This window comes from Symphalangus syndactylus, chromosome 1, assembly GCF_028878055.3.
Source record: "Symphalangus syndactylus isolate Jambi chromosome 1, NHGRI_mSymSyn1-v2.1_pri, whole genome shotgun sequence".
In the NCBI taxonomy this organism is placed as follows: Eukaryota; Metazoa; Chordata; class Mammalia; order Primates; family Hylobatidae; genus Symphalangus; species Symphalangus syndactylus.
The window spans coordinates 86,251,476-86,277,436 of record NC_072423.2 but is presented as its reverse complement, the minus strand read 5'-3'; the positions used below and the strand labels follow the sequence as shown (position 1 = coordinate 86,277,436).

The following is a 25,961-nucleotide window of genomic DNA, read 5'->3' as shown; positions in this document are numbered from 1 at the left end:
TGCAACCTCCGCCTCCCGGGTTCAAGTGTTTCTCCTGTCTCAGCCTCCCGAGTAGCTGGGATTACAGACACGCGCCACCACACCCGGCTAATTTTTTGTATTTTTAGTAGGGACAGGGTTTCACCATGTTGGCCAGGCTGGTCTCGAACTCCTGACCTCAGGTGATCCACCCGCCTCGGCCTCCCAAAGTGCTGAGATTACAGGCGTGAGCCACTGCGCCAGGCCTGCGGTGCTTTTCAACAAAGCACTTAATCCCTTAGCTTTGGTTTCCTCAACTGAACACTATTTCAAAATGTTACTGGGGGATTAAATGAGATAATAGATTAAAAAGAGTTGTATAAAGCATGATACTGTATAAAATCGTAAGATTATTAAAATCAACTCAGTGTGACACTGGTAGAATAAAACTTTTCCAGGTAAGTTTTCTTGATAATAGCCCATTAATATAATATCTAGCTATTCTATATGTTTAATTTTTTTTTTGAGACAGTCTTGCTCCATCGCCCAGGCTAGAGTGCAACGGTGTGATCTCGGCTCACTGAAACCTCTGCCACCTGGGCTTGTGTTTCTCCTGACTCAGCCTCCCAAGTAGCTGGGACTACAGGCGCACACTACTGCACCTGGCTAAGTTTTGTATTTTTTGTAGAGACCGGGTCTCCCTATGTTGCCCAGGCTGGTATGGAACTCCTGAGCTCAGATGATCCGCCCGCCTCGGCCTCCTAAAGTGCTGGATTGCAGGTGTGTGCCACCGAGCCCAGCCCCCATTACTTAATCATTCCTCCCCACCCAATATCATCGTGATAATCCATGTACTTTTGATATAATTTGAGAGCTGAAAGGGGCTTTCAGAGCTCTCAAAAGCCCTTTTCAATACTTTTTTTTTTTTTTTTTTTTTTGTGCATACAAAAACAATAAACATTTTCTAAAAATACATACAAACAAAAAGATGCGTATCAAACATATTAGGAAGGTTGCACATGGGAAGTCGGGGAATAGAAATGGGGGTGGGAGTTAAAATAAATGAGAGAGGGACTTTATATGGATCAGTGATAATAACTCAATCCTCTATTTGACAAAGAAGAGGGAGAAGGAAGAGGAAGAAAAAGAAAGTGGGATAAAGGATCAGAAAGGGAGGAAAATAGGAAAAATTAGAGTATGACGCCAGGGTAGACCTGTTTTGTTGTCATTGAGTTGGTTGGTTGGTTTGTCTGTTGTATTCTTCATGTTTCGCCAAGTTGGCCAGACTGGTCTCGAACTCCTAGCCCGAAGTGATCAACCCACCTCGCCCCCCAGAGTGCCGGGACCACAGGCGTCAGCCACCACGTCCAGCCCCCACATTGCTTCTGGCCTCCGTGGTAGACCTCCCAGACGGAGCGGCCAGGCAGAGGAGCTCCTCACTTCTACCCAGACACGGGGTGGCCGGGCAGAGGGGCTCCTCACTTCCCAGACGGGGCGGCCAGGTAGAGATGCTCCTCACTTCTTCCCAGACGATAGGTGGCCGGGCAGAGGCGCTCCTCACTTCCCAGACGATGGGCGGCCGGGCAGAGGCGCTCCTCACCTCCCAGAGGATGGGTGGCCGGGCAGAGGCGCTCCTCACCTCCCAGACGATGGGTGGCCAGGCAGAGGCGCTCCTCACCTCCCAGACGGGGCGGCCGGGCAGAGGCGCTCCTCACTTCTTCCCAGACGGGGCGGCCGGGCAGAGGCGCTCCTCACTTCTCCCCGACGGGGCGGCCGGGCAGAGGCGCTCCTCACTTCTTCCCGGACGGGGCGGCCGGGCAGAGGCGCTCCTCACTTCTTCCCGGACGGGGCGGCCGGGCAGAGGCGCTCCTCACTTCTTCCCGGACGGGGCGGCCGGGCAGAGGCGCTCCTCACTTCTTCCCGGATGGGGCGGCCGGGCAGAGGCGCTCCTCACTTCTTCCCGGATGGGGCGGCCGGGCAGAGGCGCTCCTCACTTCCCAGACGGTGGGTGGCCGGGCAGAGGCGCTCCTCACTTCCCAGACGATGGGTGGCCGGGCAGAGGCGCTCCTCACTTCTTCCCGGATGGGGCGGCCGGGCAGAGGCGCTCCTCACTTCTTCTCGGATGGGGCGCCCGGGCAGAGGCGCTCCTCATTTCTTCCCGGACGAGGCGGCCTGGCAGAGGCGCTCCTCACTTCCCAGACGGGGCGGCCGGGCAGAGGCGCTCCTCACTTCTTCCCGGACGGGGCGGCTGGGCAGAGGCGCTCCTCACTTCTTCCCGGACGGGGTGGCCGGGCAGAGGCGCTCCTCACTTCTTCCCGGACGGGGCGGCCGGGCAGAGGCGCGCCTCACTTCCTCCCGGACGGGGCGGCCGGGCAGAGGCGCTCCTCACTTCTTCCCGGACGGGGCGGCCGGGCAGAGGCGCGCCTCACTTCCTCCCGGACGGGGCGGCCGGGCAGAGGCGCGCCTCACTTCCTCCCGGACGGGGCGGCCGGGCAGAGGCGCTCCTCACCTCCCAGACGATGGGAGGCCGGGCAGAGGCGCTCCTCACTTCCCAGACGATGGGTGGCCGGGCAGAGGCGCTCCTCATTTCCCAGACGGGGTGGCCGGGCAGAGGCGCTCCTCACTTCCCAGACGGGGTGGCCGGGCAGAGGCGCTCCTCACTTCCCAGACGGGGTGGCCGGGCAGAGGCGCTCCTCACTTCCAGACGATGGGTGGCCGGGCAGAGGCGCTCCTCACTTCCCAGACGATGGGTGGCCGGGAAGAGGCGCTCCTCACTTCCCAGACGGGGCGGCCGGGCAGAGGCGCTCCTCACTTCCCAGACGGTGGGTGGCCGGGCAGAGGCGCTCCTCACTTCCCAGACGGTGGGTGGCCGGGCAGAGGCGCTCCTCACTTCCCAGACGGTGGGTGGCCGGGCAGAGGCGCTCCTCACTTCCCAGACGGTGGGTGGCCGGGCAGAGGTGCTCCTCACTTCCCAGACGGGGCGGCCGGGCAGAGGCGCTCCTCACTTTTTCCCGGACGGGGCGGCCGGGCAGAGGCGCTCCTCACTTCTTCCCGGACGGGGCGGCCGGGCAGAGGCGCTCCTCACTTCCTCCCGGACGGGGCGGCCGGGCAGAGACGCGCCTCACTTCCTCCCGGACGGGGCGGCCGGGCAGAGGCGCTCCTCACTTCCTCCCGGACGGGGCGGCCGGGCAGAGGCGCTCCTCACTTCCTCCCAGACGGGGCGGCCGGGCAGAGGCGCTCCTCACTTCCTCCCGGACGGGGCGGCCGGGCAGAGGCGCTCCTCACCTCCCAGACGATGGGAGGCCGGGCAGAGGCGCTCCTCACTTCCCAGACGATGGGTGGCCGGGCAGAGGCGCTCCTCACTTCCCAGACGGGGCGGCCGGGCAGAGGCGCTCCTCACTTCCCAGACGGGGTGGCCGGGCAGAGGCGCTCCTCACTTCCAGACGATGGGTGGCCGGGCAGAGGCGCTCCTCACTTCCCAGACGATGGGTGGCTGGGCAGAGGCGCTCCTCACTTCCCAGACGGGGCGGCCGGGCAGAGGCGCTCCTCACTTCCCAGACGGTGGGTGGCCGGGCAGAGGCGCTCCTCACTTCCCAGACGGTGGGTGGCCGGGCAGAGGCGCTCCTCACTTCCCAGACGGTGGGTGGCCGGGCAGAGGCGCTCCTCACTTCCCAGACGGTGGGTGGCCGGGCAGAGGCGCTCCTCACTTCCCAGACGGGGCGGCCGGGCAGAGGCGCTCCTCACTTCCCAGACGGTGGGTGGCCGGGCAGAGGCGCTCCTCACTTCCCAGACAATGGGTGGCCGGGCAGAGGCACTCCTCACTTCTTCCCGGATGGGGCGGCTGGGCAGAGGCGCTCCTCACTTCCCAGACGGGGTGGCCGGGCAGAGGCGCTCCTCACTTCTTCCCGGACGGGGCGGCCAGGCAGAGGCGCTCCTCACTTCTTCCCGGACGGGGCACCCGGGCAGAGGCGCTCCTCAATTCTTCCCGGACGGGGCGGCCGGGCAGAGGCGCTCCTCACTTCTTCCCGGACGGGGTGGCCGGGCAGAGGCGCTCCTCACTTCCCAGACGAGGCGGCCGGGCAGAGGCGCTCCTCACTTCCCAGACGGTGGGTGGCCGGGCAGAGGCGCTCCTCACTTCCCAGACGGTGGGTGGCCGGGCAGAGGCGCTCCTCACCTCCTAAACGGGGCGGCCGGGCAGAGGCGCTCCTCACTTCCCAGACGGTGGGTGGCCGGGCAGAGGCGCTCCTCACTTCCCAGACAATGGGTGGCCGGGCAGAGGCACTCCTCACTTCTTCCCGGATGGGGCGGCCGGGCAGAGGCGCTCCTCACTTCCCAGACGGGGTGGCCGGGCAGAGGCGCTCCTCACTTCTTCCCGGACGGGGCGGCCAGGCAGAGGCGCTCCTCACTTCTTCCCGGACGGGGCACCCGGGCAGAGGCGCTCCTCATTTCTTCCCGGACGGGGCGGCCGGGCAGAGGCGCTCCTCACTTCCCAGACGATGGGTGGCCGGGCAGAGGCGCTCCTCACTTCCCAGACGATGGGTGGCCGGGCAGAGGCGCTCCTCACTTCCCAGACGAGGCGGCCGGGCAGAGGCGCTCCTCACTTCCCAGACGGTGGGTGGCCGGGCAGAGGCGCTCCTCACTTCCCAGACGGTGGGTGGCCGGGCAGAGGCGCTCCTCACCTCCCAGACGGTGGGTGGCCGGGCAGAGGCGCTCCTCACTTCCCAGACGGTGGGTGGCCGGGCAGAGGCGCTCCTCACTTCCCAGACGGGGCGGCCGGGCAGAGGCGCTCCTCACTTCTTCCCGGACGGGGCGGCCGGGCAGAGGCGCTCCTCACTTCCTCCCGGACGGGGCGGCCGGGCAGAGACGCGCCTCACTTCCTCCCGGACGGGGCGGCCGGGCAGAGGCGCTCCTCACTTCCTCCCGGACGGGGCGGCCGGGCAGAGGCGCTCCTCACTTCCTCCCAGACGGGGCGGCCGGGCAGAGGCGCTCCTCACTTCCTCCCGGACGGGGCGGCCGGGCAGAGGCGCTCCTCACCTCCCAGACGATGGGAGGCCGGGCAGAGGCGCTCCTCACTTCCCAGACGATGGGTGGCCGGGCAGAGGTGCTCCTCACTTCCCAGACGGGGCGGCCGGGCAGAGGCGCTCCTCACTTCCCAGACGGGGTGGCCGGGCAGAGGCGCTCCTCACTTCCAGACGATGGGTGGCCGGGCAGAGGCGCTCCTCACTTCCCAGACGATGGGTGGCTGGGCAGAGGCGCTCCTCACTTCCCAGACGGGGCGGCCGGGCAGAGGCGCTCCTCACTTCCCAGACGGTGGGTGGCCGGGCAGAGGCGCTCCTCACTTCCCAGACGGTGGGTGGCCGGGCAGAGGCGCTCCTCACTTCCCAGACGGTGGGTGGCCGGGCAGAGGCGCTCCTCACTTCCCAGACGGGGCGGCCGGGCAGAGGCGCTCCTCACTTCCCAGACGGTGGGTGGCCGGGCAGAGGCGCTCCTCACTTCCCAGACAATGGGTGGCCGGGCAGAGGCACTCCTCACTTCTTCCCGGATGGGGCGGCTGGGCAGAGGCGCTCCTCACTTCCCAGACGGGGTGGCCGGGCAGAGGCGCTCCTCACTTCTTCCCGGACGGGGCGGCCAGGCAGAGGCGCTCCTCACTTCTTCCCGGACGGGGCACCCGGGCAGAGGCGCTCCTCAATTCTTCCCGGACGGGGCGGCAGGGCAGAGGCGCTCCTCACTTCTTCCCGGACGGGGTGGCCGGGCAGAGGCGCTCCTCACTTCCCAGACGAGGCGGCCGGGCAGAGGCGCTCCTCACTTCCCAGACGGTGGGTGGCCGGGCAGAGGCGCTCCTCACTTCCCAGACGGTGGGTGGCCGGGCAGAGGCGCTCCTCACCTCCTAAACGGGGCGGCCGGGCAGAGGCGCTCCTCACTTCCCAGACGGTGGGTGGCCGGGCAGAGGCGCTCCTCACTTCCCAGACAATGGGTGGCCGGGCAGAGGCACTCCTCACTTCTTCCCGGATGGGGCGGCCGGGCAGAGGCGCTCCTCACTTCCCAGACGGGGTGGCCGGGCAGAGGCGCTCCTCACTTCTTCCCGGACGGGGCGGCCAGGCAGAGGCGCTCCTCACTTCTTCCCGGACGGGGCACCCGGGCAGAGGCGCTCCTCATTTCTTCCCGGACGGGGCGGCCGGGCAGAGGCGCTCCTCACTTCCCAGACGATGGGTGGCCGGGCAGAGGCGCTCCTCACTTCCCAGACGATGGGTGGCCGGGCAGAGGCGCTCCTCACTTCCCAGACGAGGCGGCCGGGCAGAGGCGCTCCTCACTTCCCAGACGGTGGGTGGCCGGGCAGAGGCGCTCCTCACTTCCCAGACGGTGGGTGGCCGGGCAGAGGCGCTCCTCACCTCCCAGACGGTGGGTGGCCGGGCAGAGGCGCTCCTCACTTCCCAGACGGTGGGTGGCCGGGCAGAGGCGCTCCTCACTTCCCAGACGGGGCGGCCGGGCAGAGGCGCTCCTCACTTCCCAGACGGTGGGTGGCCGGGCAGAGGCGCTCCTCACTTCCCAGACGGTGGGTGGCCGGGCAGAGGCGCTCCTCACTTCCCAGACGGGGCGGCCGGGCAGAGGCGCTCCTGACTTCCCAGACGGGGTGGCCGGGCAGAGGTGCTCCTCACCTCCCAGACGGGGCGGCCGGGCAGAGGCGCTCCCCACCTTCCAGATGGGGAGGCGGCCGGGCAGGGGCTGCAATCCCAGCACCCTGGCAGGCCAAGGCAGGCGGCCGGGGGGTAGAGGCTGCCGCGAGGCCAGACCACACCACCGCACTCCAGCCTGGGCAACACCGAGCACTGGGTGAGCGAGACTCCGTCTGTAGTCCCAGTACCTCGGGAGGCTGAGGGGGGCAGAGCACTCGGCATCAGGAGCTGGCGACCAGCGTGGCCAAGATGGCGAATGCGTGCCTGCATCCAAAGGAGAAAAGGCAGGCAGCGGTGGCGCGCGCCGGCAGTCCCAGGCAGTCGGCGGCGCGGGCAGCAGCAAGCCGAGTAGATTGTAGCCTGAGCCAGAGAGGGAAAGAAAGAGAAAGAAAGAAAGAAAGGAAGGAAGAAAGGAAGGAAGGAAGGAAGGAAGGAAGGCAGGCCGGCCAATACTCTTGTCTTACAGTTTTCTCACCTTCTAGAACAACCTTCTTGTCCAACCTGTGGCTCACATGCAGCCCAGGATGGCTTTGAATGGGGTCCAACACAAATTCATAGACTTTCTTAAAACATTATATTTTTGATTTTTTTTTTTTTTTTTTTGCTCATCAGCTATCATTAGGTGTTAGTGTATTTTATGTGTGCCCCAAGACAATTCTTCCAATGTGGCCCAGGGAAGCCAAAAGATTAGATACCCCTGTTCTAGAATGTAACCACCAAGTGAGCAAGTGAGACAGACAATAAACATGACAAAGACACTGAGAAGTAATAAAATTCTAAGCCCTGAAGTGACTGAACAGACTCCCTCTTGGCTAAGGGGACCCCAGAGAAACCTTGAAAACTGAGTTCTCGGCCATGACAGGGTGTGAGGTCAGACACACCTCTTTATATCCCTTCCGTCACTTACCAACGTTAGGCTTTCTTTAACAGAAAGTTAAACAGAAACCAGCCCTCTGAAAAGACTTGCTCCACCTGACATCAACCAACTGCCTGACACTGCCCCTCCCTTTTGCAGTTAGGACAAAACAACTAACCAGCATTGCCTCCTGATAAGAGACCAGTGACCATGCAGTGGATCTGGCCAGGCTAAGGAGAATGCAGACAGAGTTTGTGTTCTCTGCTTCACCTTTTGACTTGAGAGGGCTGAAAACTCCACCTCAGATCATGATAACATTACCACTTTTGAACATGGGTCTTTTGGACAGATATGAAGCTCAACTGAGCATGCACGTGTTTCTCCTTTCATAAATATTCATGACTCTGCCGATAGCTTATTAAATATGTATATTTGGCCACCCTGCTTAGCATAAATTCCTGTTTCCTTTACCCCTCACTCCAAGTGTCTGTTTTTAGCTTCTGAGCGGAGGCTATGCTTCCCTGCCTGACAGGATAGCCTGCAGGCTGCAACTTTTTATGAGAAATAAAGCTCTCCTGGCCAGGTGCTGTGGCTCAAGCCTGTAATCCCAGCACTTTGGGAGGCTGAGGTGGGTGGATCACCAGAGATTAGAAGTTCAAGACCAGCCTGGTCAACGTGGCAAAACCCCATCTCTACTAAAAATACAAAAAAATTAGCCGAGCACGGTGGCATACACCTGTAATCAAAGCTACTCAGGAGGCTGAGGCAGGAGAATCGCTTGAACCTGGGAGGCAGAGGTTGCAGTGAGCTGAGATCGTGCCACTGCACTCCAGCCTGGGCAACAGAGCGAAACTCCGTCTCCAAAAAAAAAAAAAAAGGAAAATAGGGGTGAGGGAGTATGCTAGACTTTAGTAAATATTATACCTGAGGCAGAAATTAGGAAAGTTTTTTTTTTGACAGAGTCTTGCTCTGTTGCCCAGGCTGGAATGCAGTGGCATGATCTCGGCTCACTGCAACCTCTGCCTCCCAGGTTCAAGCGATTCTCCTGCCTCAGCCTCCCGAGTAGCTGGGACTACAGAGGCCCACCACCACGCCCGGCTTTTGTATTTTTGTAGAGATGGGGTTTCACCACATTGGCCAGGATGGTCTTGATCTCTTGGCCTTGTGATCTGCCCGCCTTGGCCTCCCAAAGTGCTGGGATTACAGGCATGAGCCACCCTGCCCTGCCAGGAAAGATTTTCATGAATGAAACTAGGTGGGTTAGAATTGGGAATGAAAGTTGTGGAAAGATTAATTTTATTTATTTTTATTTTTTATTTTTTATTTTTTTTGAGACAGAGGAGTCTTGCTCTGTCACCCAGGCTGGAGTGCAATGGCACAACCTCGGCTCACTGCAACCTTTGCCTCCTGGATTCAAGCAATTCTCCTGCCTCAGCCTCCTAGTAGCTGGGATTACAGGCACCTGCCCCCACGCCTGGTGAACTTTTGTATTTTTAGTAGAGATGGGGTTTCACCATGTTGGCCAGGCTGGTCTTGAACTCCTGGCCTCATATGATCCACCTGCCTCGGGCCTCCCAACGTGCTGAGATTATAGGCGTGAGCCACTGTGCCTGGCTGAAAGATGAATTTTAAAAGAGAGTTGTAGTTAACCAGGAGACCAAAGGTAGGACCAAAAGAAATTCTCTAAGGACAGAAAATGGTCTATGGAGGGATTAGCTATTGCTACTGCAAACTTCATTTCTGTTCTTCCCAGGCATACTGCAGCTAGACTCTCTCCCTATCTCTTCGCATCCAGGTAGAACTGTGTGACTAGTACTTGAGAATGGAATGTGAATGAAAGTGATTTACCACTTCTGGGTTTAGGCAGTTAAGAAAGGGTGTGTCCTTGCATTCCTTTTTTTTTTTTTTTTTTTTTTTTTTTTTTTTTTTTTTTGAGACGGAGTCTCTCTGTCGCCCAGGCTGGAGTACAGTGGCGCGGTCTCGGCTCACTGCCTCCGCCGCCTCCTAGGTTCACGCCGTTCTCCTGCCTCAGCTTCCCGAGTAGCTGGGACTACAGGCACCCGCCACCACGCCCGGCTAATTTTTTGTATTTTTTAGTAGAGGCCGGGTTTCACCGTGTTAGCCGGGATGGTCTGGATCTCCCGACCTTGTGATCCGCCTGCTTCGGCCTCCCAAAGTGCTGGGATTACAGGCGTGAGCCACCGCACCCCGCCTGCATTCCAGCTTTTCTTCATTTGCTGGCTGGATGATGCTGGGATGACCCAAGGCCACAGGTTGAAGACAGAATGAGCCTTGGGTTCTAGGATGACTCTATAATGCAGAGCTCTTGGTTGTTCTATTTAATTGTTTTAAAACTTTTTATTATGGATAATTTGAAGCATACAGAAGAGAGGATAACTGTATGAACCTCTATTACCCAGCTTCAACAGTAACCAACATTTTGCCACTGTGATTTCCAATTCATATATGCTACCCATTTTTTCTTCTTAGAGAAACTTAAAGCAAATTCCAGCTATATCATTTCATCTGTAAATTCCTCACTATCGGCTGGGCGCGGTGACTCACGCCTGTAATCCCAGCACTTTGGGAGGCCGAGGCGGGTGGATCACCTGAGGTCAGGAATTCTAGACCAGCCTGGCCTACATGGGTGAAACCGGTCTCTACTAAAAACACACAAAAATTCAGCCGGGCGTGATGGCAGGCGCCTGTAGTTCCAGTTACTAGGAGGCTAAGGCAGGAGAATCGCTTGAACTCGAGAGGCGGAGGTTGCAGTGAACCGAGGAAGCGCTATTGCACTCCAGCCTGGGTGACAAGAGTGAAACACCATCTCAAAAAAAAAAAAAAAAAATTCCTCACTGTGTCTTACACATGAGGACTTAAAAAAAAAAAAAAAAAACACAACCACAGTTATCACTGACACACTGTTATGCTGTGAAATATATAGTCATGTGCCATATCATGACATTTTGGTCAGCAATAGACCACATATACAACAGTGGTCCCATAAGATTATAATACCATATTTTTATTGTACCTTTTCTGTGTTTAGATATATTTAGATAAATACCATTGTGTTAAATTGCTTACTAGTACAGTAACATGTTGTGTAGGTTTGTGCCTGGGAGCAATAGGCTGTGCCATAAAGCCTAGGTGTGTAGTAGGCCATCTAAATTTGTGTAAGTACACTCTTATGATGCTCCCACAAGGACCATATGGCCTAAGGACACCACATGATTAGCAGGTTAGGACTTTCAGCCCCACCCCCTCACCACCAGGCTGAAAGTTCAGCTGATCACCAATGGCCAATGATTTAATTAGTCACACCTATGTAATGAAGTTCCACAAAAACCCAAAAGGATATGTTCCAGGAACCTTCCTGTGTTTAGCTATCTAGAAGCTCTGAGAACCTAGTCCCAATCAGCAAGGTAAATAGGTGAACCATGCATTTTCCAGAAAAACAAAAATTGGCTATTAACCCTAAGCATTTTTTTAAAATTCTATCAGAGTAAGAATAAAATATAAAAACTTCCAGCATTTTGCATATTAGAGTATACAGATAAATGAACTTTATAAAAGGTCTCCTATACTTATTAAAAATCTTTATTACTATGCACTTATATTTTGGGGTCCCATTTTCATTGAAGTGGCATCAAATATCAAGTGAAAGATCCTTTGAAATAGCAAGGCTACATTTGAGCTAATTAATTATACAGTTTGGGAAAAAGAGGAAGCAGGAAAAGGAAGGAGGAAAAAAATAAGGGAGTGGGTTCTGATAAAGGTAATGACTCATTTTGGGGGCTGGAAAAAGTACAAAAATTCTGGATGATGCGCCTTCATCTGAGCACAGATGTTGCTTATAGGGACACAGGTAGCCTCCCCTCCACCTTCTAAAGGTTTGCTGAAAATGAGCTGACAAAAGGCAGATTGACAGGAGAAATTAACAACGCACATGGAAACACTAGTAAAAAGAAAAAGACACAACAGAGAGAAAAACCACTGTTGGTCTCCTTTTCCTTTCCAAATTTAAGATTAATGGGAGAAGAACATTTGTATGATTAGTCTTAGGTGTAGCGACTTTGATATGTTTTTGGTATGAATATTCACATTGTCTGATTCTTTTTCTCCCCAAAATAGTCTTTTTCTCTTATTATATCTTCCTGTGTTATTTTGTCATAGAGTAGGATACCATAAAGTACAACATCAGAATAAAGCCCCTGTAAGCCTATTGGTCAAGCTGGCCCTCCAGACTGGTGGGTGAGTTTTAAAATTCTTATCAGAATGGCATACAAATTGTGCTGTGGGTCCCCAAAATAAAAACCAGATGAGGTTTCCTTCTCATTTTATGTCCTTGGAAGCTTGACTTGTGACCAAATGGGAGCTTCTTGGTCTCCACCACTTGGAGGCCTTATTTTTGGGTGAAGTCCAGTGGCCAGTGTTGACGAAAAGAGTCAAACTCTGTAAAATGTTTTAAGAGATTTATTCAGAGGCCTGTGACACAGCCCTCTGGAAGTCCTGAGAATATGTGCCCAAGGTGCTCTACAGCTTGGTTTTATATATTTTAGGGAAGCACGAGACATCAAATACATTGATTTGATTTTTTTGGTCTCAAAAAAAAAAAAAAAGGCTGGGTGCGGTGGCTCACCCTTGTAATCCCAGCACTTTGGGAGGCTGAGGCGGGCAGATCACCTGATGTCAGGAGTTCAAGACCAGCCTGGCCAACATGGCAAAACTCCGTCTCTACTAAAAATACAAAAATTAGCCAGGCGCAGTGGCACGTGCTTGTAATCCCAGCTACTCGGGAGGCTGAGGCAGGAGAATCACTTGAACCCGGGAGGCAGATGTTGCAGTGAGTGGAAACTGCACCACTCCACTCCAGCCTGAGCGACAGAGCGGAACTCCATCTCAAAAAAAAAAAAAACAAAAAAACCCAGAAAGAGTGGCACTTTTAAGATATCAATCTGACGAATGTTAAAGGAAACACATTACAGAATTTAAAAATTTCTTGAATTAAAAATAACTCAATATTTGTAATAAAATCTTGTTTTAACTAATTTTTGTGTTAGTGCGTTTTTTAAAATATTAAAGACTAATCTCTAGAAAGATATGATTTCCTTTAATCATAGCTAACTGAATTATAAAACCCCTTTAAAAATTCCTTCTTACTGGCCGGGCGCAGTGGCTCATGCTTGTAATCCCAGCACTTTGGGAGGCCGAGGCGGGCGGATCACGAGGTCAGGAGATCGAGACCACGGTGAAACCCCGTCTCTACTAAAAAATACAAAAAATTAGCCGGGCGTGGTGGCGGGCGCCTGTAGTCCCAGCTACTCGGAGAGGCTGAGGCAGGAGAATGGCGTGAACCCGGGAGGCGGAGCTTGCAGTGAGCCGAGATTGCGCCACTGCACTCCGGCCTGGGTGACAGAGCGAGACTCCATCTCAAAAAAAAAAAAAAAAAATTCCTTCTTACTAACCTTATTATGACTTACACAGATCATTCACAATGGTTAGGCTGTTTTACCCTAAATATCTCTCTCTCGAGCAACCCAGTTATTTTATTTGAGGGCAAAAATTCACTCTACAAGATTCTTGTTTTTTTTGTTTTTATTTTTGTTTTGAGACACAGTTTCCCTCTTGTTGCTCAGGCTGGAGTGCAATGGTGCGATCTCAGCTCACTGCAACCTCCGCTTCCTGGATTCAAGCGATTCTCCTGCATCAGCCTCCCGAGTAGTTGGGATTACAGGTGCCCACCACCAATGCCTGGCTAATTTTTGTATTTTTAGTAGAGATGGAGTTTTGCCATGTTGGCCAGGCTGATCTCGAACTCCTGACCTCAGATGATCTGCCCACCTCGGCCTCCCAAAGTGCTGGGATTACAGGCATGAGCCACCATGCCTGACCTTTTTTTTTGTTTTTTTTTGGTTTTTTTTTTTTTGAGACAGTTTCACTCTTGTTGCCCAGCCTGGAGTGCAATGGTGTGATCTTGGCTCACTGCAACCTCCACCTCCTGGGTTCAAGCGACTCTCCTGCCTCAGCCTCCCAAGTACCTGGGATTACAGGCGCCCACCACCATGGCTGGCTAATTTTTGTATTTTTAGTAGAGAAGGGGTTTCACCATGTTGGCCAGGCTGGACTCGAACTCCTGACATCAGGTGATCCACCCGCCTCGGCCTCCCAAAATACTGGGATTACAGGCGTGAGGCACCGTGCCCGCCGCATGCGCATATATATATTTTTTTTTTTTTTTTCTTTTGAGACAGAGTCTCGCTCTATTGCCCAGGCTGGAGTGCATGATCTTGGCTCACCACAACCTCCGTCTCCTGGGTTCAAGCGATACTCCTGCTTCAGTCTTAGTAGCTGGACTACAGTGCATGCCACCATGCCTGGCTAATTTTGTATTTTTAGTAGAGAAGGGGTTTCACTATATTGGCCAGGCTGGACTCGAACTCTTGACCTTGCGATCCGACCTGTCTCGGACTCTTTTTTCTTAATGCAAATGTGCACAAAGACCATATTACTTCCATTTTATATCAACTCTGGTAAGTAGAGGTGCCATAAAACCTATGGAGGACCCGAAAAAGGGACATTCTCCTGATTTTCTCCTTATTCTTAGATTTGTTTCTCGCCTTTTTTTTTTTTTCTCCTTAGAGGAGCTGAGCTGTAGCCTAGGGTTCTTGTGTGGTGGATCGATGCGTGCTGCTTGCGGGCAGGACTCCACAGTGTCACCACTGAGTTGTTTCTGCCCTCTTAAGTGTCTCTCTCCAGAGGTCTGTGACCTCTGAGAGGGCTCAAAACGCTGGATGATCAGCCCTTACATGCGTTTCCTGGATGAGCCATTTTTTAAATTAATTGTTTTTGGGGGATTTCCCTTTAGGGCCGCTGTACGTCTTGGGGGTCAACCCCCTGGACACTCCCACGAGGCCCCCAGTCACCCAGGGGCACCTATCAGCTGGGAGGAGCAAACACCCTTTCTCTTCAGAGCTGAAAAACTCAGTCTCTATGAAAACAACAGTTCAGCCGGGCGCGGTGGCTCATGCTTGTAATCCCAGCATGATTGTAATCCCAGAATAAATCTCTGAAAATATTTTTTCCTTTGTTTTCCTTCCTTCTTTCTTTCCCAGATCCAGGAAATAATCAATTAAGAGATAGGCACCCTTTTAAGTCCAATAAGAAACGATTTACAACCTGCTGTCTCTGAAGTCTGCTGAGAGCTTCCTCTGCACAGTAAAACTTGGCCTAGTAGTCCCAGTAGTCCCAGCTACTGGGGAGGCTGAGGCAGGAGAATGGCGTGAACCCAGGAGGCGGAGCTTGCAGTGAGCCGAGATGGTGCCACTGCACTCCAGCCTGGGCGACAGAGCGAGACTCCGTCTCAAAAAAAAAAAACAAAAAGAGTCAAACTCTGTAAAATATTTGGGAGGCCGAGGCGGGCAGATCATGAGGTCAGGAGATCGAGACCACGGTGAAACCCCGTCTCTACTAAAAATACAAAAAATTAGCCAGGCGTGGTGGCGGGCGCCTGTAGTCCCAGCTACTGGGGAGGCTGAGGCAGGAGAATGGCGTGAACCCGGGAGGCAGAGCTTGCAGTGAGCCGAGATGGTGCCACTGCACTCCAGCCTGGGCGACAGAGCGAGACTCCGTCTCAAAAAAAAAAAACAAAAAGAGTCAAACTCTGTAAAATATTTTCAGAGATTTATTCTGAGCCAAATATGAGTGACCATGGCCCACGACACAGCCCTCAGGAGGTCCTGAGAACATGTGCCCAAGATGCCCTGGGTACAGCTTAATATTTTAGGGAGGCATGAGACATCGATCAAATACATTTAAGAAATACATTGGTTTCGTTCAGAAGGGCAGGACAACTCAAAGCGGGGCTATAATAGGTAAATTTAAACATTTTCTGGCAGACAATTGGTTGAGTTTGTCTGAAGACCTGGGATTCACAGAAAGGAATGTTCAGGTTATGATAAAGGATTGTGGAGGCCAAGTTTTATTGTGCAGAGGAAGCTCTCAGCAGACTTCAGAGACAGCAGGTTGTAAATCGTTTCTTATTGGACTTAAAAGGGTGCCTATCTCTTAGTTGATTATTTCCTGGATCTGGGAAAGAAAGAAGGAAAACAAAGGCGAGAGGGGATTCTCTATACAATGTGGATTTTTTCCCAGAAGAGAATTTGCAGGGCAATTTCAAGGTATGGGAAGGAAACAGATTTTGGGGTAAAACATTTTTAGTTTCTTCCTTGTTATGCCAGAGTCAGATTGGAAAGTAAGTCACAATAGATATCCAGGGTTAAATAAAACCCATCTGATGAGAATTTATGGTTTTTAGGGCATGATTCTCCAGACCCCTTAGAAAGGAATTTGGGCAAGATAAAAAAAATCACGGCTTAGTCCTCACTCCCCTCTCTTGGCCAAAAAGCATTCCATAGAATGTATGTGTAGGCCAACAAACACCAGCAGGTCCCAACGTACTAGGAAACCTCATTCCTAGAGATGTCTGATTTGGCCATCTGGCAGGGTCCCACAGGACTAGGAAGGCTTGTTTCTAGAGTCCTTTGATTTGATGGTAATAGTTTTAAATATTAGCGATTTGGATAATGGGGGGAGGACATGGTCTGACCTGATGTAATAGTCAATTGTTTAAGGGGTGAAATGGAGTCAGGCTTCGTCTAAAAAAAATCCCGGATCAGATCTATTTTCTGAGCTATTATGATCTGGGTCTTTAACTGTGCCTTTGCCTTTTGCTGTATCTAGCATAATATTTACAAGAAATGCCTAATGCTAATATAATAACAAATATCATAAAGACAGTGAAGATTTGGGCGTTCAGAGTTATAGGTAGAATCTGAGGGCAGTAAACAACCCAATCAGCCAGGAAAAACCCTGCATGCATCATCATAGTCTTTGAATAGACTTACAGTGTGTTTATACTCCTTAATAAGGGTTATTTAAACCCTGTGATAAATCTTATTTGAAAATTGTGATATCAACATTATATTAGAATGTAATAAATTTAATCTCTCTTCTGGCCAATTTATCTCCATAGGTATAGCATCCTGAGGGAGGATATAAATTAAATGGGAGAAATGCCTGGTCCTTGGTGTTTAAATTGTTACAGACTTATTAAAAGTAGAAAGCTATTTTTCCCACAAATTTTGTATTGCACCATATACTGGTATTGGGAGAAAAGGTTTTGTCACAGGAGAAGTCATATAATTCTACAGTGTTTTTTCCTCAGCAGGACTCCCTATGGCTGAGGGCCTTAAAAGTCAAAAGACTTATAGTCAATTAATTGTTTTAGGCCATATAGGAATGGATGTGGACAGGCATTCATTACTTCTTAAAATCATTAAGTAAAAAACAAACAAACAAAAAAAAGCTGACAATAAACCCAAAAAACAAAGTTACAAGACGACTTTTTTTTCTTTTTTTTAATCTTATTTTTTATGGAGACGGAGTCTGGCTCTGTCACCCAGGCTGGAGTGCAGGGGCATGATCTTGGCTCACTGCAACCTCCACCTCCCGGGTTCAAGCAGTTCTCCTGCCTCAGCCTCCCAAGTAGCTGGGACTACAGGCACACGCCACCAGGCCTGGTTAATTTTTTGTATTTTAGTAGAGATGGGGTTTCACCATGTTGCCCAGGGTGGTCTCGAACTCCTGACCTCAGGCAATCCGCCCACCTCGGCCTACCAAAGTGCTAGGATTACAGGAGTGAGCCACCACGCCCGGCAGACTGACTTATTTTTAACTTTTATGTGTTGAGCTACTATAAGCTTGGTTTCTGTTACAGACCTATAGCAATTAGCTATACAAAATATAAGCATCACTCTGAAAAATGATTAAAAATATGTATATATACATATCTATATCTGTAGATATATTTATCTTCACAACTTATAATTTGGAGTATTATACCCAGGAGGCTTTGTTCCATGGTATTTTATAATGTTAGTAAATATTTTTCCTTAATTTTATAGTAAGCAGAAAATTTCTATGGTTGGGGTGAATGCAAAAGTGACACATAATAGTTCAGAAAGCAACCAATTTTGTTTTACCAGCTGTTTGGGCATTTTTAGAACCCCCTTCTTGATTTGGAGGGTTTAATTTTGACCTTTTTTTTTTTTTTTCTTCAAGATAGAGTCTCGCTCTGTCGCCCAGGCTGGAGTGCAGTGGCACAATCTCAGTTCACTGCAACCTCCACCTCCTGGGTTCAAGCGATTCTCCTGCCTCAGCCTCCCAAGTAGCTGGGATTACAGGCATGCACCACCACAGCCGGCTAATTTTTGTATTTTTAGTAGAGACGGGGTTTCATTCTGTTAGCCAGGCTGGTCTCAAACTCCTGACCACAAGTGATCCACCCACCTCGGTCTCCCAAAGTGGTGGGATTACCGGCGTGAGCCACCTCGACCAGACAATCTTGACCTAATTTTATCCCTCAAAACCAGCCCTTATAACCTCATGAGCCCTGGCCTAGAGGGAGGCAGCTTGTATAGTTTTAGCAGCAGAGCATTAGCAGTGAAACAGATCCAGGGTCAGTGGGATACCAAATGAGGGAGATTCATGTTTCTAGTCTTCAGAATACCATGATTTCGGTTTCCTTGGAAGTAAAACAGGGAGAGAGAAATAATGGCTTAATCTGCACTTAAAAAGTTAGGGCTTAGTTTTTGGTATCAGCCCCAATAAATGCTCCACACAAAAGGCTATGCAATGGAGGATTTACATGAGCAGATGTACGTCTTCGGTTTACAGTACTAGAAAGGGGAAAACATCCCTCAAATCCCCCAATTAGATATAGAACCCATTTTCTTTTCTTTTTTTTTTTTTTTTTGAAAGTCTCACTCTATTGCCCAGGCTGGAGTGCAGTGGCGCAATCTCGGCTCACTGCAACCTCTGCCACCCGAGTTCAAAGTGATTCTCCTGCCCCAGCCTCCCGAGTAGCTGAGATTACAGGTGCCTGCCACTGCACCCAGCTAATTTTTGTATTTTTAGTAGAGACAGGGTTTCACCATCTTGGCCAGGCTAATCTTGAACTCTTGACCTTGTGATCCACTCGCCTCAGCCTCCCAAAGTGCTGAGATTACAGGTGTGAGTCACCACACCCAGCCTTATAGTACCCATTTTCATAAGACATTTAGGTAAAAGGGGTTACAACTACCTTAGATAAAGCTTGTTTAAACATCTTACATTTTAAAGTTCTATTAACCTGTATGTTTTTATGTTCTGGTCCCAGGAAGCCTTTTTTTTTTTAATCCCCAGACCATTTTACCTTTTCTGGTGCAAACGGTTTGGGTTCCCAGCATGGGGTTGCATCTGTAAGACCTATGAGGGATAGGATATTTGATAAGGCTTCTTAAACAGACCTATGATTCTGTGGGGGGGGCACCCATGTAAAACGGGCCCTCTTAACCTCCAAATTTACCATGACCTGGGTAATAGACATATTTTGTGGGAGGACATCCCAGTTATCATCAAGCTAGCGCAACATGGCTTGTATATGAAACATACTAACTGCTTCATCTGGGGTACTTCACTTGGTATTTTAAAGGGAGAGCTGGGCAGTTCCCTTCTCAGGGCAAACAGACCTTATAATGGCATTATCTGGCCCACTAGGCTGATTGCTTTTTCAGGAATAAACCCCCTGTGCGTTTGGATCATATATACTCAGTGACTGTTCAGTAATGAGATGTGGGTCCTGCGTTAATCCAAACAAGCTCTTAAATTCTGTAGCATTTAAAATTAAGAATTTTGTCCTTAAAGCAGTTATTTTTACAATCCACTATAGTAAAGTTTTTTTTAAAAAAAGAAGCCGAATGATACCAATCTACAAAATGGAACAATTCCTTTACATTACACCCTTTGGTTTTAAATAGTTACTTGGTTTTGCCCTTCCCCCATATTGACTATTTTCTTGGTAACCACAGGGCTCAGAGTTTTGCTGCCCTGGCTTGTTTTGTTTTGCTTTAAAAAAAAAAAAAAAAAACCATTTAGTTTTATCTGTATAATTTTCTTCATTATAAAGCAACTCTTAGCTTATTATTATTATTTTCTGAGACAGAGTCTTGCTCTGTCGCCCAGGCTGGAGTGTAGTGGTGTGATCACAGCTCACTGCAACCTCCGCCTGCTGGGTTCAAGCAATTCTCCCATCTCAGCCTCCCGAGTAGCTGGGATTACAGGCACATGCCACCACGCCCAGCTAATTTTGTATTTTTGCACAGATGGGGTTTTGCCACGTTGACCAGGCTGGTCCCAAACTCCTGACTTCAGGTGATCCACCTGCCTCAGCCTCCCAAAGTGCTGGGATTATAGGCTTGAGCCACTGCACCCCAGCCAATAAAATTTTTTTTTTTTTTTGGAGACAGAGTCTCGCTGTCGCCCAGGCTGGAGTGCAACGGCGCGATCTCGGCTCACTGCAGGCTCCGCCCACCAGGGTTCACGCCATTCTCCTGCCTCAGCCTCCCGAGTAGCTGGGACTACAGGCGCCCACCACCTCGCCCGGCTAATTTTTTTTGTATTTTTAGTAGAGACGGGGTTTCACTGTGTTAGCCAGGATGGTCTCGATCTCCTGACCTCGTGATCCGCCCGCCTCGGCCTCCCAAAGTGCTGGGATTACAGGCGTGAGCCACCACGCCCGGCCAATAAAATTTTAATGAAAGCATATTTTATGTTTCTACTATCTTAACTTCTAGTAACCCAAATTTCCAGTGGGGAAAAAAAAAACTTGAGGGTTTAAACATGACTTGAAGATTTTTAAATTACTGGAGAGTTTTACCAAGGTTATGTAAATTAAAAGGCATCTGAGCTAGCTTTTACCAATGTGATAAGCACTTACATTTTTAAAATTACTTGATTAGAGCTCTTTCAAGTAGAGTTTGGTAGTGAAGTATCACTTCTATATGACACACATAAAGATACAGATATAACAGGCATGCAGAATAAAAGCCATGTTCAAAAGATACTTTATTTGCCTGTTTTCAAAAACAATTTTTCTCTCTTACTTTAGATAATTAGTAAAAGTTACAGGACACAACAAAAGGTGAAGGAGAGAGCCATCTTTCAAGGCCTTTTCAAAAGAGAAAGAGGGCCGGGCGCAGTGGCTCACACCTGATTTTATTGTCTCAACTCTTTTATCTTTTTCTTCTCCTTTTTAAAAAATTCCTTACTGAAGCTGGGCACAGTGGCTCACACCTGTAATCCTAGCACTTTGGGAGGCCGTGATGGGAGGATTGCTTGAGCTCAGGAGTTCGAGACCAGCCTGGGCAACACAGTGAGACCTCCTCTCCACAAATGATTTTTAAAAATTAGTTGGGCATGTAGGTTGGCACGTGCCTGTACTCCCATCTGCTTGACAGGCTCAGGTGGGAGGATGGCTTAAGTGCAGCGGGTTGAGGCTGTGGTGAGCTGCGACCATGCCACTGCACTGTAGCATGGGTAAGAGAACGAGACCCTGTCTCCCCCCTCAATTTTTAAAATTAATTTAAAAAATAAATAAATAAAATTACTTCAGTGAGAAGGAAGAAGTCTCAACACTTATTGCCTGGTTAGTCCTGGGCAAGTCCAATCCAGGGAGGGCCTACCTGGTGTCTCAAATTAATAGGTCTATGATTAGCAGCCCCCCACGTATTGGTGGGATACTACAGGAACCACACACATAAACACCATCCTTAACTGTCTATGACAACAAGAGTCTTTCGCTATCTTAGCCTATTTTTGAAAGTGAATATTTTGGGGGAATGTGAGGGTTATATCATCTGGTATTCTGAACCTAGAAAATTACCTCTGAGACTTTCCATGAAAAAGGCTTATTGGCTTAAGTCGCTAAGTAAGTTGGCTTTATTTAAAAAACATTTTAGGCCAGGCATGGTGGCTTATGCCTGTAATCCCAGCACTTTGGGAGGCCGAGGCTGGTGGATCACCTGAGATTGGGAGCTTGAGAACAGCCTGACCAACATGGAAAAACCCCACGTCTACTAAAAATACAAAATTAGCTGGGCGTGGTGGCACATGCCTCTAATCCCAGCTACTCAGGAGGCTGAGGTTGTGGTGAGCTGAGACTGAGCCATTGCACTCCAGCCTAGGCAACAAGAGCAAAACTCCATCTCAAAAAAAGAGAGGGGGGGTTGTTTCAGAATAAATGAATGGAGGAAAACAATGATATAGATAAAACTAAACAGATACAAAAAGTTGGGCAAAGAGGCTTTGCTGCCACCACCAGGAGCCCTGTACTATCAGTCATGGTCAACCCCACCATGTTCTTCAACATCACCGTGGATGGTGAGCCCCTGGGCCGCATCCCCTTCGAGCTGTTTGCAGACAAGTTTCCAAAGACAACAGAAAACTTTCGTGCTCTGAACAATGGATGAAAAGGATTTGGTTATAAGAGTTCTTGCTTCCACAGAATTATTCCAGGGTTTATGTATCAGGGTGGTGACTTCACATGCCATAATGGCACTGGTGGCAAGTCCATCTATGGGGAGAAATTTGATGATGAGGACTTCATCCTAAAGCATACCGATCCTGGCAAGGTCCATGGCAAATGCTGGACCCAACACAAAAGGTTCCCAGTTTTTCATCTACACTGCCAAGAGTGAGTGGTTGGATGGCAAGCATGTGGTCTTTGGCAAGGTGAAAGAAGGCATGAATATTGTAGAGGCCATGGAGCGCTTTGGGTCCAGGAATGGCAAGACCAGCAAGAAGATCACCATTGCTGACTGTGGATAATTCTAGTAAGTTTGACTTGTTTTGTCTTAACCACTAGACCATTCCTTCTGTACTCTCCTCTCAGGAGAGCACCCCTCCACCCCATTTGCTCACAGTATTCTAGAATCTTTGTGCTCTCACTGCAGTTCCCTTTGGGTTCCGAGTTTTCCTTGTTCCCTTCCATACCTAGCTGGATTGCAGTTAAGTTTATGATTATGAAATAAAAACTAAATAACAACAACAACAAAAAGCTGGGGAAAGAAAATAAAGAATGAAAACAAATTCTAAGAGGTTATAAAAGGTTTATGGAAATTTTATCTTGTATAGTCAAAGCTGATCAAGATTAGACAGATTGTTTGTAAAGTTTATTAAAATCAGCTTTAGTATTAAAAGCGCATTAATACATATATAATATATTATATATATAAAATAAATATATTTTTATTTTATTTATTTATTTAGAGACAGAACTTTGCTCTTGTTGCCCAGGCTGGAGTGCAATTGCATGATCCTGGCTCACTGCAACCTCTGCCTCTCGGGTTCAAGTGATTTTCCTGCCTCAGCCTCCAGAGTAGCTGGGATTACAGGCACCCACCACCACACCCAGCTAATTTTTTGTATTTTTAGTAGAGACAGGGTTACACCATGTTGGCCAGGCTGGTCTCAAACTCCTGAGCTCAGGAAATCCACCTGCCTCAGCCTCCCAAAGTGCTGGGATTACAGATGTGAGCCACCACGCCTGGACAAATGTCTTATTTTCAAGGAGGCTCATGGAAAGCATGGGAAGAATTCTGACAAATACAGGTTTCTGATAACTTTGAAACTGTATAACTGGACTGGGTAAAAATTTCCAAAGTCTAATGAAAAAAGAAAACTGGACTCATAAAATTGCTAACCTCCAGACTAATGTTTTCCATTTTTCACCCACTCTTCTGACTTAGAATCACTAAAAATTAAGACAGCCTTTTTTGGCTTGGCGCAGTGACTCACACCTGTAAATCCCAGCTCCTTAGGAAGCCAAGTCAGGAGGATCCCTTGAGCTCAGGAGTTCAAGACCAGCCTGGGCAACATCAAGAGACCCCACCTCGAAAAAAAATTTTAAAAAATTAGCCAGGTGTGTAGTGCATGCCTTTGGTTCCAGCTACCTGGGAAGCTGAGGTGGCAGGATGGCTTTGCCCGGGAGGTTAAGACTACAGTAAGCCATGATCACACCACTGCACTCCAGCTTAGATGACAGAGCAAGACCTTGTCTCAAAAAAAATCCAAAAAACTAAAAACCTTGCCTTTTTCCTAAGGCCTTACCAGCTAAAGCTAGTCAACCTGGCTTTGAAAAAAAAAAATAATCACCACAACAGCTTATATTTGGACAAACTTTACACACAACCTACAATCTAGGAAAATAGATTGCTATTAATCTTCCCAACTGACTGCCCTCCAGACTCTAAAGAAACTAGTTTATAGACTATACCAGATATTAAGCTTTGTCTTGTTCCATAGAAATGTCTCTCTTATTAAATACCTGTTTGCCTACATCATGTACAGAGGCCTAGCTTTGAGAACTCATCTACAATGCCATCTCCTGAAATGAGACACAACAATTTAATTGAACTGGCCTATCCCCCAAAATGAGAGACTGGTTTAATGCGATCCTTTGCCGCTCAATTACTAGCCCGATTTCTCTCTCCACAGACACCAACTCAGCTTATAGTGAAACCTCTAAGGAAGTTTCAGACAAAGGAAATAAAGGAGACCAGGGACTCACCCCAAAAGATGGCATCCTGTATGCTAATTATCTTAAATTAAAGGTCCCTGGATACCAGCAGATACTGGAAGCGGTTTTACTCTGATAACTACCTTATCTGCCTAAAGTCCAGACCTGTCAAAGAACACAACAATTACTTCTGGTCTCTTTCCTGAGTTTTCATTAACTTACCTCAGTACAAGAAGAAAGACTGAAGCCTGTCAACACACCTGGACAGATTTTTGTCAGAAACCATTGTCTGCTCTGCAGGCCCAACAGTCATTGTTCCAGGCCACTGTATGTTCTCCAGGCCACTGAATCACCCTAAAAATCATTTACGATCCACCTTAAAATCACCCACATTTTCCCATTTCCCATATTACTATGAAGAAGGGTATATAAGCATCTGTACCCCACTGGGTCATTCTCCTGCAATTCCCTCATGCTATGCACGTTAACATAAAATTTCTATGCCTTTCTCCTATTAATGTGCCCTTTGTCGGTTGATTTTTCAACAAACCCTCAGAGAGCAAAGGGGAAGCTTTTCCTTGGCCCCTACATGCTATATGGCAGAGGGCAAAGTGCTTTAAGTTCATGTTCCGAACAGTCCCTCCACCCATACCAAGGAAGCACAGCAAGGAGCTTGGGACACTTCCCAAAGAAATCCCAAAGATTTCTTTACAACGTATTTTTTACAATTCCTTTACAGTAGCCCCCACATTTTATCCACTTTCGCATCCTCAGGATCAAGCAGAGTGCCTAGAGTGTACACTCTAGAAATGTTTATTGAATTAAGAAGCAGCTGACAGTGTTGTGCAGGTAGTGTGGCCAAAAGAGCAGTTTCAAGTCCCAGGCACTCATTAGTTGTATGACCTGGGGCAAGTCGCCTAAAGATACCGAGATCCATTTCTTTTTTTTTTTTTTTTGAGACGGAGTCTTGCTCTGTCGCCCAGGCTGGAGTGCAGTGGCGCGATCTCAGCTCACTGCAAGCTCTGCCTCCCGGGTTCACGCCATTCTCCTGCCTCAGCCTCCCGAGTAGCTGGGACTATAGGCGCCCGCCACCACGCCCGGCTAGTTTTTTTGTATTTTAGTAGAGACGGGGTTTCACCGTGTTTGGCAGGATGGTCTCGAACTCCTGACCTTGTGATCCGCCCGCCTCGGCCTCCCAAAGTGCTGGGATTACAGGCGTGAGCCACCGCACCCGGCCGAGATCCATTTCTTTACCAATGAAACAGGAATACTACTACTTGCCTTGTCTACCTTACTGGCTCCTCAGGAGGCTTTACATAATGAGCGGCACTGTAAAACGTTATACACGTGTATGTACAGTTTTGATAGGGCTGTTTATTAGTCTCAATGGTGAAATGGAAAGAAACCTGGACTCAACAGTCAAAAGCTGTTGGGCCATTGTGCAGGAGCTACCACTAACAGGTTCCGTTTTCCCATCTTAAACACAAAGTTTAGACTCGACGATGGTTCCGACCCTGCACTTAATAGTCTCTAAGTCCGCTACAGACTCGGAACCTAAGGTGTCCTCAGAGAGGTAAACCCCAGGGTTCCCAGATGCACCTGCAAGGGCAGGGAAAGTCAAGGTCGCGGGGTACTAAGACGCGGGAGGCTCACCCAGTCAAAGTCACACGGGTTACCATCTTCGCGTTGGGTGGGCAGACCGTGGCAGAGCGGCGGCAGTTTCCTCACGAGTAGGAAGGCAGCAGAGAGCAGGGCCGACAGAAGGTAGTAAGGTTGTGCGAGCCATCGTGAAAGTCGCGGCACCGAATACACCAAAGCAATTAGAGGTGCCAAGACCGCCATCTTTTCGGCCGTAAGGGCCACTGCTCGCCGGCGACGTAGTATGGCCCCGCCTCCCCCACCATAACGACTGCTATTGGGCTATATCGCAAACGTATGGCCTCTAAACCCGGATGTAGTTCTCTAAACGCTGTGGTAGGTCAGAACCCAAAAAAGAACTTAATATTTCATTGGTTAGTCTAGTTGTCGCTTTATCCGCCTAAGTCATTTTATTGGACTGTAGCAAGCAGAGTTAGCA

General features: G+C 50.1%; 1 protein-coding gene and 1 pseudogene across 4 annotated transcripts in view; one reads left to right on the top strand and one right to left on the bottom strand.

The window, feature by feature from the left end:
- The window catches only part of TMX2 (thioredoxin related transmembrane protein 2), a 29,573-nt gene extending 3,740 nt beyond the window's left edge, over window positions 1-25,833 (bottom strand). Inside the window, exons 1-2 of one of the 4 annotated variants that reach the window (XM_055237846.2) lie at window positions 25,561-25,772; window positions 18,743-18,795 (exon numbers count right to left, since the gene is read on the bottom strand). In XM_055237846.2, coding sequence (XP_055093821.1) covers window positions 18,743-18,795; window positions 25,561-25,726 — 219 coding nt within the window. In that variant the 5' untranslated portion in view covers window positions 25,727-25,772. Of the gene's footprint in view, window positions 1-18,742; window positions 18,796-25,537 lie in introns of all 4 variants that reach the window. The other 3 variants (XM_055236230.2, XM_055235443.2, XM_055237056.2) reach the window with 3 other exon arrangements.
- LOC129467442 (peptidyl-prolyl cis-trans isomerase A-like) lies at window positions 21,696-22,211 on the top strand (annotated as a pseudogene).
- Window positions 25,834-25,961: the final 128 nt, after the last annotated feature.